General features: G+C 38.7%; 1 protein-coding gene across 2 annotated transcripts in view; it reads right to left on the bottom strand.

The window, feature by feature from the left end:
- The window catches only part of LOC108506486, a 5027-nt gene extending 2120 nt beyond the window's left edge, over nt 1-2907 (bottom strand). Inside the window, exons 1-3 of one of the 2 annotated variants that reach the window (XM_017833559.1) lie at nt 2559-2907; nt 2113-2428; nt 7-1664 (exon numbers count right to left, since the gene is read on the bottom strand). In XM_017833559.1, coding sequence (XP_017689048.1) covers nt 1299-1664; nt 2113-2428; nt 2559-2605 — 729 coding nt within the window. In that variant the 5' untranslated portion in view covers nt 2606-2907 and the 3' untranslated portion in view covers nt 7-1298. Of the gene's footprint in view, nt 1-6; nt 1665-2112; nt 2429-2558 lie in introns of those variants that run through there. The other variant, XM_017833560.1, reaches the window with a different exon arrangement.
- Between the last annotated feature and the right edge of the window lie 11057 nt (nt 2908-13964).

The raw sequence follows: 13964 nt of genomic DNA, 5'->3' as shown, positions 1-13964 counted from the left end.
GTAACCATGTGGAATAAATGTGTACTTTTTAGTTTTGGGGTTTTTTTGCAAGTTATGGAAGTATTTAATTTTAAAGATAGATTCTAGGAGAATAACTAAATCCATGCAACTCAAGTATTACAGCAATAGTACCTCTCACTTAAACGGCACTTAAATATATAGTTTTAATTCTGACCTCAGTACTCCCAATGGAAAGATGACAAAAAATAAAAGTATATAATTTCTGAGGATTAAATCTACTGTTTGGATATACTCTGGACACACCAAAAATATTGATTTTCATTATAAAGATCTCCATCAGAAATTAATTTCTCCTCCACTGTCTGAGTCAAGGGAAATAAATGAACATAAATTCCTTCTCTTCCAGAAAGGAAAATTTGCGTCTATTTCTTCAGATGTGTTCAGCACTCAATAAACCTTCCAGTGGGTCTCGAAGCCTCAGCTCCTCTATATGCTCAAGGGTTTCTGCTGCACCCAGCACCCAGGCTGACACAGACAGTGCAAGAGCTGGGAGGTAGGTTTCAGAGGACCTGTGCACTCCAGAGGGATGGCACTGGGTGAAAGAGAATTTGGGAGCAGCATCAGCAGATCTAATTGATTGCTTCAGTGTGGCAGTAATAATTTTAAATATCCAGCATTTAACATTCAAGAGGCTTCTAGGCTTGCTTATTCAGTATATACTTGGAACAAAGTAAAACAAATGAAAACTGTTGCAGCATTAATCTAAGTTTCTTGCTGTACAGAGATATTACTTATTCCAGTTTTTCACCACAGACTATGAGTAACTCACATCATTCACAACAAATAATAATGACCTTCATCTCTGCTGCAAACTAAGAAACCACCTTTGTACAGCCTAATTCCCACAACACAATTAAACCATAGGAACCCAATATTTAATTTAGCAAAGTTATGTGTTTAGTTGAAAATAAGTTCTGCTAGTGCGTAACATGAGAAGTGCAGGCAGAAATTTTCAGAGCAAGAGACAGCCTTCCAGTCCAACTGCTTTTACTGGAGTGAATGAAAGACAGATATTCTGAGCACCAAGACTGTGAGGCTGCACCACCACTCATAGGCCCTAGAATCCTTCCAGTACTGTCTACAGAAACAAACTTTCCGGTTGCTGCCTCCTGCGGGAGCTGCCCTCCTGACACTGGGCACCCAAGGGCTCCTCCAATCCCCCCACAGCCAGGGTGCGCCTGGGGCAGGCGAATGGCTGAGGCGCTGTCCCTGCAGCCACGGCCGGGGTGCCTCCCTGTGTTGCACTCTCAGCCAGACGCAGCTGAGGCTCAGCACGGTCACCTCCAGGCACCTGCCTGGCGCTGTGAGCCCGGTGCTGCTGCTCCCGCTCTGGTGGGACACGGTTGCCAAGGAACAGCCTGCGCACAGCCCTGAGCACCCTGCCCAACAGGCTGCCATCGTGCCAGGCCGTGAGCAACCGTGGCAGAAGATCTGTGGCCAAGGGGCTGTGCGGGCAAGAGGCAAGCTCCTGCCTGCAGCGCCGGCGCCCAGGGCTCTTGCCAGGGCAAAGCGGGCAGTGCATAGGTAGTGCTGGTGTCAAAATAGGTCTCGAGCCATTCCAGCACCTTCTGCTGGCTTGAGAGGGCCTCCAGTCCCTCCAGACCTGTCAACTCTGACTTCCCAATGTCTAGCTTGGGGTTTGCCTGGCAGATGAGAAAGGAGAGAGGGACATTTTTGAGGAGATCTCCCTCAAGGTGAGGAGGAAGAACTTCTTGACGCTGAGGGTGGCAGAGCACTGGCACAGGCTTCCCAGGAAGGTGCTGCAATCTCTGTCTGCGGAGGCATTGCAAAGCTCCCAGGACACATTGCCATGTGAGCTGCCTCAGGTGAGGCTGGCTTGGCAGGGATGTTGTAGTGGATGATCTCCAGAGGGCCCTTGCAAGCCTAAGGATTCTGGGATTGGGTGCTTTGTCAAGGTCTCCCGCTTTCCTCCGGCAAATGCGTGCCGGGCAGCTGGCGGCAGGAGCCGCTGGGACAGGGTTGTGGGAGGTGATGGGGCTGTAGTAGTGCAGTGCAGCGGCTGGCCCCAGGAGAGGGAGGCTCATCCCCCTGTCCCCTCTGATGCCATTCCCTCCCGTCCTTGGTATTTACCTGCCCGGCTCTGCCATCAAACCATGGCAGGCAGGCCAGATGGTCGTGGCCCGTCTGCTCTGGGAGCTCCTCCTCCTCCAGGCAGTGCTGCTGCCATGGCAGGGTGGTTTTGCTCCAGGAAACCCTGAGCTTGGGGCGGGCCTGGTGGCTGATCTCCAGCCCCTGTGCAGGCTTCGTCTTGCTTGGCACGATGGTTGGGTGGCTGCCGGTGCCCTGCAAGCTCTGTTGGCCAGGGAGCGCTGGCAGGCCGTCGCCATGGAGGGATGAGGCCCTGCCCAGGCTCTCCAGTCGCCACATGGGACTGGGTGTTGCCCGCCTGCGGGAAGGAAAGGGAGGAGGTGGTATGGCATGGAGGCAGCTGCCTTGGCACAGCATCCTCCAATGCCAGCAAACCCTGTGCCAGCCCTGTCCCACCGGCAGCCTCTCCCTCCTGCCCCATCCCTCACTCAGCGCTCTGTCTCCAGGCTCTCCTCGCGCAGCTGGGAACTTGCATTGTCCGAAAGATTCTCCATCTCTCTCTTTGGCATTCTCTGGCAGAGACGTGCCAAATCACCCAGGGGAGATGCTGCCTCCTGCGGGAGCTGCTTTCCTGGCACTGGGCACCCCAAGGCTCCTCCAATCCCCCCACGGCGAGGGGGGCTGGCCGCCGTGTCACAGTGGTCTCTGGGCACAAGGCAGCCCTGCGTCACAAAGCCCCAACAGCTCACCCCACACCCTGCTGCCGGTGCAGGCATTCCACAGCACAGACAAGAAACTGTAGAAAAACCTTAGAGGCCTTCATCCTTAGAGCTTCACCAGATAGAAGAACTCTAAGAAAGAGGGTTCTTAGACCTGGGCTCCCATTATGTACAGCAATATTCAAAATAAGGGATGAATACGATTATTACTTTCTAATATTACAACCAGGGATTCCTGTAGACTCTGCTATTAAGAGATAAGTACCTTAAAAAAATTGTTTTAATTTAAATAAACTTTCTGAAATCAGCCAAGAAATATAGTGAGTCTTGTCAAAAATTGTCATTTTTTATATTGTTTTGTGTATATCATAGTGCTTTCTTCCCTGATACTATAAGAATGGCAGGTTTTTTAAGCAGTTCTTTATGTTTGAAAATATCAGGGCTTAGAAAACAGATGTGTGTTACCTTTTTTAAATCTAAGAAGGCTGTTCTTCCAGTTCATACTTGGCTTAATGTCAAATGCCCTAAGCCAATATGGTCTTTACTTTTGCACAAAAGTACTCCTGAAACATGTGGTTGGTTTCATTCCCATTTTTATTTCCATTATTGTTATGTAACACATCTGTACTGCATAATGCTATGTTAAGTAGAAAAACAAAGTACAAGATGTTTTCAAAGTTATTGTTTCTGGTGGTTTTTGGATATTTTTTTTGATTATTGGTTCAGGCATTGCACAAAACATAATTTACAGCCTGGTAAACAGGGACCAGCATCAGAAAACTTTGCCCTCATCCTTGGGGTTGGAGAAGTCACAAAACAGTGTTTGCTGCTGTTTTGCCAACAGCAGTCATTTGTTTTAGCTGAATTTATTTTACCTTTGAACAAAGTAACAGCTGCAACTGTATGGAGGTTTCTTTTCACTTCCAGAACTTAAGCTGAATTTTGAACTGTAATATGAACAAATAAAGGACGGTAATATCTTTTTTAGCCATTGATGATTGGAATCTGTACCTTCCTTCACTATATAAAGGAAGAACAGAGCTGATATTTCCCTCTACATGATATGGGAACATTTGCAGTGTTCCTTTGCTCATAATACTTTTACATGTGGTGTAAAAGTGCTTTAAAGAGCAGTAAGCTTGGTTTTCAAGTCATTGTGAAATAACAGAAGAGCTACTGAAAGCACTGAAAGTCCTTTTCTCTACCAGCAGCTTCTGCAATTTAATGAAAGCTACCATGAGTATTTGTGAGTCTAATTTCATGTGTCCCAAAATGGGATATTTAATCTTGAAACATGCTAAAAATTAAAAAGCACAGAAAAATCAAGAAAAATATCTTTAAAATGAAGTTTCCAGAAGGAAGAAAAATAAGGAACTTTGTTTTCACTCTTTTTAACACAAACTTTAAAAATAAACTCCACTTGAATTCATATCTTTCCTCTTTGTGAGGTGATCCCCCATAATTCTTTACATTAGATCACAAATGCACTGATGGAACTTTGTATGAACTAATTAAATAATAATTGTGTCAGATACCAAAACTAAAAATAACTACAATGTGGAGGCTAGGACATTTGTCTGGTAAGTGGAATATGATGAGTAAAAGCTCCTGAAAAAAAGATCTGAAACACAATCCTCTATTTCATAGGACAATACCCTAACCAATGGGATATTGAGGAAAATGAGGAAAAATACCATATTTATTCTATAGCAGTTTTTTGAATGTAGTGCTTAATTTCTTTGGCTTTTATTGCAATTGTTGAATCATTTCTGTTTTTCAAAATAGTGTTTCAGTAGTGCAGTCTCATTTCATCACTTCTGAAAGTGCATTTTTGAGGAACAAGTGATGTAAAAGGAAAATACCATTTAGCTCAGCTTCTGAGTGATCTGATTGCCTTGTATCTTTCTGTTGTCTGGTCAGCATGTAAAATGTTTCCAAAGTTTGGGGTGCATCGCAAAAAGTTAGAAAATGTATTCCTTACAGTTAACTTTAGAGCTGATGAAAAGAGTTTTCAATATTTTTGGAAGACAGTGTAATATTTCAGTAAAAAGATTACAACTTTTCATGCTGATCAATGCATTTCATTTTTAAAATAATTGCAAAATAAACATTGTGGAGACTTCTCAATTTATTCTAGTATTTAAAACAAAACTGAAACTGAAAAAATATCCTGAAATATTGTAGAAATGGCTCCTAAGATTAAAAAAACCAACCAACCAACCTAAACCTCCCACTCTTTTTCCACTTGAAAAGGGTTTACATAATTGTCTCAGTTTAATGAGACTAAAGTGTTTTGCTAAGGAGGATGAGTTATGAGGAAGACCAAACTCCTCCCTCTAAGCAACTGTAAATCCAGAATTAAGAGGTTCCAATTCAGGAAGTATGAAAAAAGAAAAAAATAACAGCCCTTTATTAGAGGATATATGTGTATTGGCAGAACAACAAAAGAACACAAAAACAACTAAACAATAATCCTGTACCAAATAATCCCCTTCAAAAAGGAAACAGTTCAGAACGTTCTCCTTTTTGGAGCAATTCTAACCATGGTCAGCAGGGAGCGCCGTTGGATCACTGGAGGAGTAGAGCCTGCAGTTGCTCTGTGTTGGCCAGTAGGGGGCGCTGTTGGGCCCTGGCGGTCGCCACATGGGGGCCCCGGCACATGGTAGAAGCCAAAAATGGAGATCTTCCCCCCCACCAAGAAGGGGAAGGTGGAAAGGGGGGAAAAAAGGGGGCTCTTTCCCACTAAATTCACGCTGTCTGCAGCTGGCTGTGGCCAGGATTTCCCCTCTTTTGTCAACAGACACATGCCACTGCTAACACAGGAGGGGAGGAAAGAAAGGGCTACCTCCTCCCCGAAAGGTTCTTCTGCAGGTGGGTCAAACCTCTCCAATGAAGTCCGAGCAGGTCTGGACTGGGGGCAGAAGAGGGTGCAGGAAAACGAAGGCAAACTGGAGCCGGAAAGCAGCCAGATGACCAGGCCAAAAACAAGGCTACCTCGGAGTCTTTCCACTCACACCGCTCCCTGTGTCAGGGCAGAAGAGAAGTGATTGTCATTTCCCAAGGAGAGGGAAAGAACAACTCACCACCCCACCCCCCCAGTCTTCTGACAGTCTAGAATGCAGGCCTGCTAGTTAGTTCTTCTGTGTGTGTCAATTACCATAGGCAAACCCCTTCCACCTGCCTTGTTCAACATCTTTCTTTTACAGTGATGCAGGGGAAAGAAAAATTCCCTGCTTGGTTTTTTAGAATAAGTAAACCTATGACAATTATAAGACAGCATAAAAACAATATGTGTTGCTTTTTCTGTCTATCTTATAAATGTATTGTTTATCATGGGAAATTTAAGTTTAACCTTGCTGAAACTATGTCTACAATATTCAGAAATATAGAGAACTCCTTAATTCTAGGGCAGAACATGTGAGTGACGCTTCTGCAAAAATGGATGCTAGGAATATCAGAATTTTCATTAGTTTTTCCTTGTTATTTCTATCTCTTTTTCACTTTTTTGTTTGTCTGTGATTGTTTTTCTCTGTCATCTATTAACTTGAATTTTTTCAAGTTTTGTTCCAGCTTTACTATGCTATATTTTTGTTAAATTGTCCCTTTAAATAAAATAGAAATTAAGTTTTAACTCACACTCAGGGAATCATACATTTTCATGTCTGGAACTAGGCAATACAAACCTGTGCATCGTTCTTAAGATATGGCATGTCTAAGAGAATAGAAGATTTTTTTTTTCTTTCTGTTGAACAATATTGGTAATCCAACATGAAAAATATTGCCACTTAAGATTTTCAAAGAACCAGGTGATACAATTTCAGGGAAAAATACAAATGCTATTAAAGTCTATAACTATTTCCTCCTTACATATTGACCTAACTATGTTAAGTTCTACTTACCACGCTGGGTCTGTGATCTCCAGGTGGCATCATGGAAAGAGTTAAAAAAAAGAGAAGACCTGTTTTTTTGCTATAATCTTAATACAAAAAGGAGTGTTAATATTCCTTTAAAGGTCTTTTACCCTGTTTTGACCAAATAATTCTAGGAGCACTATTGTCAGTTCTATTTAAAAGTGTCTTACTGATAGAAAGTTATGAAAAAAAGTAATTGCATTGACCTGAGTGCTGGAAATTTGAGTGAGTTATGAATGATAGCCTGAGAAATCCCAATCAATATAAAAAGAGAGCTTAAAGATAATTTAACTGAAGCAAAGTAGAAACTTACATGGTTTAAATAATGTCAACAGAAAAGTTACTGTTTTCAGCTCAGTACACATGATAAGACTTTGAGAGTCATAAGTACCTAATTCCATCTCACGAATTTAGTAGTGAGTAAAGATTAAAGCTTACTGTCTCCACAGGGTGCTGAGCTCTTGATTCCTGTTTTTTATAACATCCAGTCTGGATTATTGTAATACCCTCTTCATATGCCTCTTTGATACAGTGGTTTGCCGTTCACAAGCTTCAGCATGCACAGATTACAACAACTCAGATTCTCAGTGGAATTGAACTATATCAACATCCTAACAGTCTTGATTGCTTTTTTGTCAGATTTAAAATGATTTTTAAAACATGCATGTTACCTACTTTTTTTTAAAACTTTTTTTTTAGACTAACCTACTGATTTCTCATTTTCTCTGTTTGCTGCATATTACAGTGATAACTGTACTATTGGCTACAGACTCTGAAAGCAGATGTGTCCTCAACATAACAATGAATATGGTGAGAGAAATCACTCAAACTGGGATAAATATTAGAAACTCTACATAACAAATTTCTTAATGCATGTTTTGCTTGTTCTCTTGTTCTGTGTTTCAGAGTGTGTCTGGATGTGGTGAAGTAACACTGAAAACTTGAGTATAAGACAATTTAGCCTTTTTTAAATGTAATTTTTAAAATTTAAAAAGTGTTATTGGAGAATAGCAAATAATACTTTATGTATCTATACATAGTTAGAGATATATTATCTATAATATCTATATAGTTATACTTTCTAATATGTCAAGGCAGTAAGTTAGTGAGCTCACTGTGCTACTAACAGTTTCTGAGAAGTCATGAAAATGGGAAGAGGTAGTAAATGATTGGAGGAAAATAATGCCAGTGGATAATAGAGATAACTTAAAGAGGAAAGAAAAGGGTAATCTTTTTAATTGTCATTCACTGCATCTATTCTTGTCATAAAATAAATATTTAAAGCAGAAAAACATAATCAAATATTTAGGCTTAATTTCAAGAGAATTCAGCACTCCAAAGACAACTAAATTTCCTCACACAATCTTTTAGCTAAGTAAATAAAGGTTACTTCAATATGCAGGCAGTACTAAATTGACATGTCCTGCAGATCCAGCTCTGAAAAGAAATGTACATAACAGAAATGTGAACAAGAACTGAGTGAAATATAATATGAAAACTTTAGTATTTTAAACAATTACTTATCGTATTTCAGTGGGTTGAAGGGATTAAAAATCAAAACCTAGGAAACTACTGTGCAAGGGATTTAATTTCTCTGCTATATAAGTAAAATAAATATGTAGATAAGTAAGAAAAACTGTTATGTCACAGAATGCAATGTCAATTATCTGTATCTGAAAGTATAAGCAACAATTGCACACAGAAGTTATTCAGGTTGATCTAAGGGAGTGTCGTTCCGTTTTTGCAGAAAATTGAGGGAAAGAAGTTACTGTAAGCATAGCAAAAGTCTGATAAAATGACAGCAGCCTTGCCCCTTGCAAAAGGTAAACTACTAGAAACTGCAATGTCATGAACCATCTTGTATTATTGTAAGAATTGATTGAAAATTAATGGATAATCCCATCTGGCTACACAAAAATAAGCACAAATATTTCTTACTCTGATTCCCGCAACCATTTCAGTGAAGCCATGTTGTAACCCTGACTAATTACAGGTGCAAGGATATGGCCCAGTATTATGCAAAGTACTTTCAAAGCCTTTCTTAGTGTGAATGCTTAGCTTCTGTTTTGTCTTACCTAGTTTTATATTTCCTGTGCTTTTATTCTGATTGCATCATTTCCTAGTTACATGGAAAAGCACATTCACAGAAAAAATGCTTTGTAGGAATTCAGTCTTGGGTTCTTTCCTTCCAGATTAGTTTCTCCCTTAAAACACTACTTCAGAATAATAATCTCAGATTTACATCAGGGTAATTGAATACAATACTGTAGACAAGCAGCTTCTCCCTTCTGATTTTCTTGGACAATCCCTTTTCTATACTTCTTATTCTTCATTTTTATAAAAACACAGATTACCTCAGAAGTTTTTTTCTCTTTTTTTTCCCTAGCTCAACCGTTTTCTTTGCTATATCACTGAATAAATTTTTTAAAAAGCTTCATTGATATGTCTGCTGGATCCGCTGCTCACACAAACTCAGGCAATTTATTACCTGTCTATGCTGAACTGGACAGGCCCCTAAGTTGCAATATGCCATTAAAAATGATGCATCTGAAGTGTCTTTAAACCAAAATTTTCAATGATCCACTGAACTGCTGATCAGCTGATATAATAATTGACTTAGACAAACAAATACCCTTCCCTTAAAAGCAATGAGACTTCTATTAAAAAAAAATTATAAAGTAGGCATTTCACAGGATCGTTCAGGATTTTTTGTTTCCCATAACATGACTTTTTAAAAGGAAAAAATAAAAGGGTGAAGGCGTCAAGAACCCTGCCTGCCTGCCTTCTCTCTTTGACATACTTCAAAGTATGTCTCTACTTCTCTCTTTGACATGCTCACTTCTTAAAGAAAATAGGAGACTCAGTACTGAAAATCCCAATTAAAGGAAGGAATTGCCAGGAAGTATTGTATAAGATGCCCAAACCTCCTGTCCTCACCATTCCCTACTGGTTACACTGCTCTTCAGCTCGTTTTGTATCTTGTGTATCAGACACTCAGCTTCCTCACACTGCACAAAGAGGCACCACAACAGAGCCTGCTTAGAGCAAATACCTAAACAGGGGACATGATATTGTTGCACTAAAGACCCTTTGGGGTTCTAAATGTTCAGTATTCATTCAGTGTTATTCACTGTTATTCAGTGTTATTCACTGAGTTCTGGATTTGTTTTTGACAGCAAGACAATTTACTAATCTCTGGCTTTGAAATCACTGCTCTGCTTTTGTATCATTTCAACCCCCAGCACTCTAAGTAATGCAAATATTAGCATGAACAGCTATAGTAAAAGAAAGATAGGAAGATAATAGATTCTTCAGGCTTCTGGTAATTTTTTTGTGCTTATGAGGGAGTATGAAATTCAAAGTCTAAGAGGGGAGCTAAGTCTTCCATTCAGAATCCATTGCTTAATCATCCAGCAAACCCAGAGAGCTGAGCAGCTAAGTTATTGGACAGATGAAATGCCAGATAGCTCCTTACAGTAGATACTCAAGCACATTTTCTTACAGCATATCCTATTTCCTTTCTTCAAATAGCCACTGCTTTACAACAGTCGTGTTCAGTCTGAAAACCTGGAAATACACAGGTACTTTATCAAAGACAAAATCCACTCAACTAACAACAGCACCAAATCCCCCCTAAAATCTCTATGTTCATGAAATTGAGCTCCTTAATTATCCTCTTTTACACTCCAACTGATATTTTCCCTTTGCAAATAAAATGTAGAATTTACCCACAAGTGTTTTTATTTTTGCAGAACACAGATTAATTTTTCCTCCATAGTTCAAAAAGAACAGAGGCAGATGGAGTCCAAGATCATTTTCCCTTTAGACCTATAGTGCCAGATGTGTAAAACCGGATAAACAATAAATTTATTCCTACTAATAAGTTCAATGATGGAGAGATATATAGATATCTATATCTATCTATCAATCTATCCATCAATATATAACTAATAGCAGTAAAACAATGAAAAATCTAAGTGTCTTATAAAAGAAAACAAAAAAGCTAAAGCATTTTGAACAAAAAACCCCAACAAATAAAAGCATTGTGAACAGTTATGCAGTGTTTTATATGAGTACAGGATATGTATTCACTAGCATTTAATTCTGTAATCAATGAAATGCTCCCAGACTGAGAATGTCTTTTAAACATTTTTTTAAAATTTAAATGTCATGATGAAAAATAGGAAATTCAAAGATTGTAATAATTTTAAGAGAGCACTGAAATTGGTTAGCAACAGTCATAATTAATATTTTAAAAAAATGAGAGAAAAAAAATTCTGGGTAAACATTGTATTTATGTACATTAAGCATTTAGCCAATTTCCTTAAATTACAATATTCAACAAACTTACCAGCCATTTACAGGAACAATAAATCAAACTATAAGTTACTTACCATTAAAGTGGGCACTGTTTTACTCTCGTTCAGAACTTCCCTTAAATACTCTGATTGCTCAGTGGGGTCAAGCTTAGAAATCAGTGTTGTATGATAAGGTAGTAAACATTTCAATGTTAAAGAATAAATTTTAAAACTAATTTAGACATCATTCTGATAGAGTATTTAGTTTAGTATTAGCTCTATAGAAAACCCAAATTCTCTTGCTCTAAGGCACAGTCACTATTTACAGAGAAAGAAACCCAAACTGTGATGCATTAAAGACATTTTTTCTCTTGCATTTTGTTTCCAGAAATCACACCTGAAGCTCACTATCAAAATTATGTGATATTTATGCTACTCAAGGAACAGATAACAAAACACCCTAATGTCAAAAGTCATTTCATTTTTTCATCAAGAAGAGTAAGGCCATCTCTAAACATATTAAAATATTACTCACTTTGACAATAAAACTAGTTCTGAGACATGAACTATTGCTATATTAGAGAAGGAAAGCAATCAGTATTTTTCATCTTCCAAGAATCTCTATAACACAAAAAATCCATCGTGACTAATGGAATCGGTAAGTACCTAGAAGGCAAATGTCTTTTCTTATTTCCAGTGTGAAATCTAGTTTGAAACAAGCACTTATAGTTAACTCACTTCTCTAATATCCAGAAAAGTTTGACCAATAATAAATATTACTTTTTGAAATGACATAAATTTTTCATTACTACTCCATGGTGCATTGTCGTATCAAAGAGTCCTAAAGGGAGATATATATATGGGGCTACACTTAATACTCAACAGTGCTACAAATGATAATATTTCCAAATATTTTAACCTAAAATGGTAAGTTGTTCAAAGTTGTTAACAGCTGTTATGCTCTTGCTATAATTTTTTTCTGCTAATGTGTTAAATTTACTACAGTGTGTTACACTAGCAGCAACATTGATGCTATATATACTAGCTGCATTCTAAAGAAGTATTTTTAAATGTACTTCATATCAGTTTTCAAATCAAGCAATGTGGGTGTTAAGAATAAAAATTCATGCATTTTGTTATTAAAAGCTTAATTTTGACTGTGTGGTAATCATCCCTCATGGATTTAATGAAACACATACAGAAAAAAGAAATGCATAAGAATGTTGAGTAAACCTTTAAAACTACTTTCATATGTACGAATCAAGAACTTGAGTTCTTCAGCTGTGACAGGCCAACCCTTTCTCTGACAGTGTTTAAGTTGCTGCTGCTCTGTATTAGATCTAGTAGTTCAGGGATCGTCACAGAGACAATTACAGTTTCATGTTTTGTATAGTTGTCTAATCCCTCTAACTTTATGAATCAAGAAGCTGTATTACAGTGATGGAATTTCTCTTTGCTTGCAAAAGACAGAATTCTCTCTGAAGTAGGGACAGTTACTTATTTTTTACTTACTTAAGACTCAGTCAACACAGCCATTCTATATTGTTTACTTTATTCTCCACTGAGGAGCAACCTATGGACATATTGAGTTCACTCATCTTTCACTCCTTAAAACCTGCTGCTGTGTCACACTCGTGGTGGAGTCAAGTTCCTAAGGCACAACCAAGCCTCCAGGATCATTTTGTATTGTATTGTTTTCACCAGGAGTGAAATGTGACTAAAGGTCTTAGTCCTCTCCCACTGTAGTTCTCTGGACCTGCATAGGATGGGACAAAATACTTTTCATGACCAGTCTTCGTGAACGAAGATTTGGTAAAGGTCTTTTACCCTTCGAGCCTGCGCAGTGGATTTTTTAGGTGAGACACAGTGTGTGCTGAACTGAGCCCACCCTTTAATCCTGAGGTTCATCTGTCAGGGCCGAGCGAGCTTGGACAGTGGCAGCGAGGTCCTCAGGACATAGGTTTGTTTAGAGTGACCTTCTCTTACATGGATGACCTTACAGGGCTGACGAGTTCCATCTGCCCGGGGAAGTCCCCTGACCGGGAATCAAACCCATGCCGCGGCGGTAAGAGTGTCACATCCTAACCACTAGACCACCAGGGGGCCCCGGGACAAAACACAATCCTAATTGAAATTACAGAAATTGTTACCATTTAAGTCTATTGTCAGTTTTACCACCAATATTAATTACTTAAGCCAGTGTATAATTATGTGATTCATAATTATAAGTAGGTTGTGTTTTACATGTTTAATAGGGTTCAGAACATGAAATGTATCAAGGTTAGTTGACAGGAGGCTTTATTGTGACGCCAGAGATATAACATAGAAACCATAGCACAGATACATCTTCAGATTTGGTCCATCAGAGAGATGCCTGTTCAAGGCCTCTTAGTTATATTTTATCTTCATGGCAACTTCCCATCACCGTTACCAAAGCAGCCAATTCATTGTCATTAGAAATAAATTTTATAATACTCAAGTAGCTACAACTTTCTGAAGATCAAAGGTGCATTTTACTACTGCAGTCAAATCACAGCCTTGAAACAACTTCCTTTTGCCACTAACCCAAGCTGTATTTGAAAGAACATAAATAGACATGTACTTCAACATCCTACTCAAAGCGGTTGAGCTATAAGGACACCTTTTTCTTTAGTTAGGCTTTTAAAGACTGTGTAGTATTATTATTTTTTAAAACATAGATTTAAACAAACCATTTCTATGGTGTATTGAATCATAGTTTTCTTTAATTTTAAATTGCTATGTTCTTTGTTTGATGTGTCTCATTTTGTAAATATGTTCTGGTTAATGAGACTTTACAAAATGCAAATTAATTATCAGTTTTCTTATTTAACACCAGTAGCTAATGTCCCTTTTCTGTGTGAAAATACAAGTACAAAAGCAAAGCATTCAGACCAAACTCTTAATTACTATGGTAATATCATGGAGCATGGTAATATCATGGAGCA

Source organism: Lepidothrix coronata, unplaced genomic scaffold (assembly GCF_001604755.1).
Source record: "Lepidothrix coronata isolate B3197 unplaced genomic scaffold, Lepidothrix_coronata-1.0 Scaffold216, whole genome shotgun sequence".
NCBI lineage: Eukaryota > Metazoa > Chordata > Aves > Passeriformes > Pipridae > Lepidothrix > Lepidothrix coronata.
The sequence above is the reverse complement of the archived record's forward strand: the minus strand, read 5'-3'. Positions and strand labels throughout refer to the sequence as shown.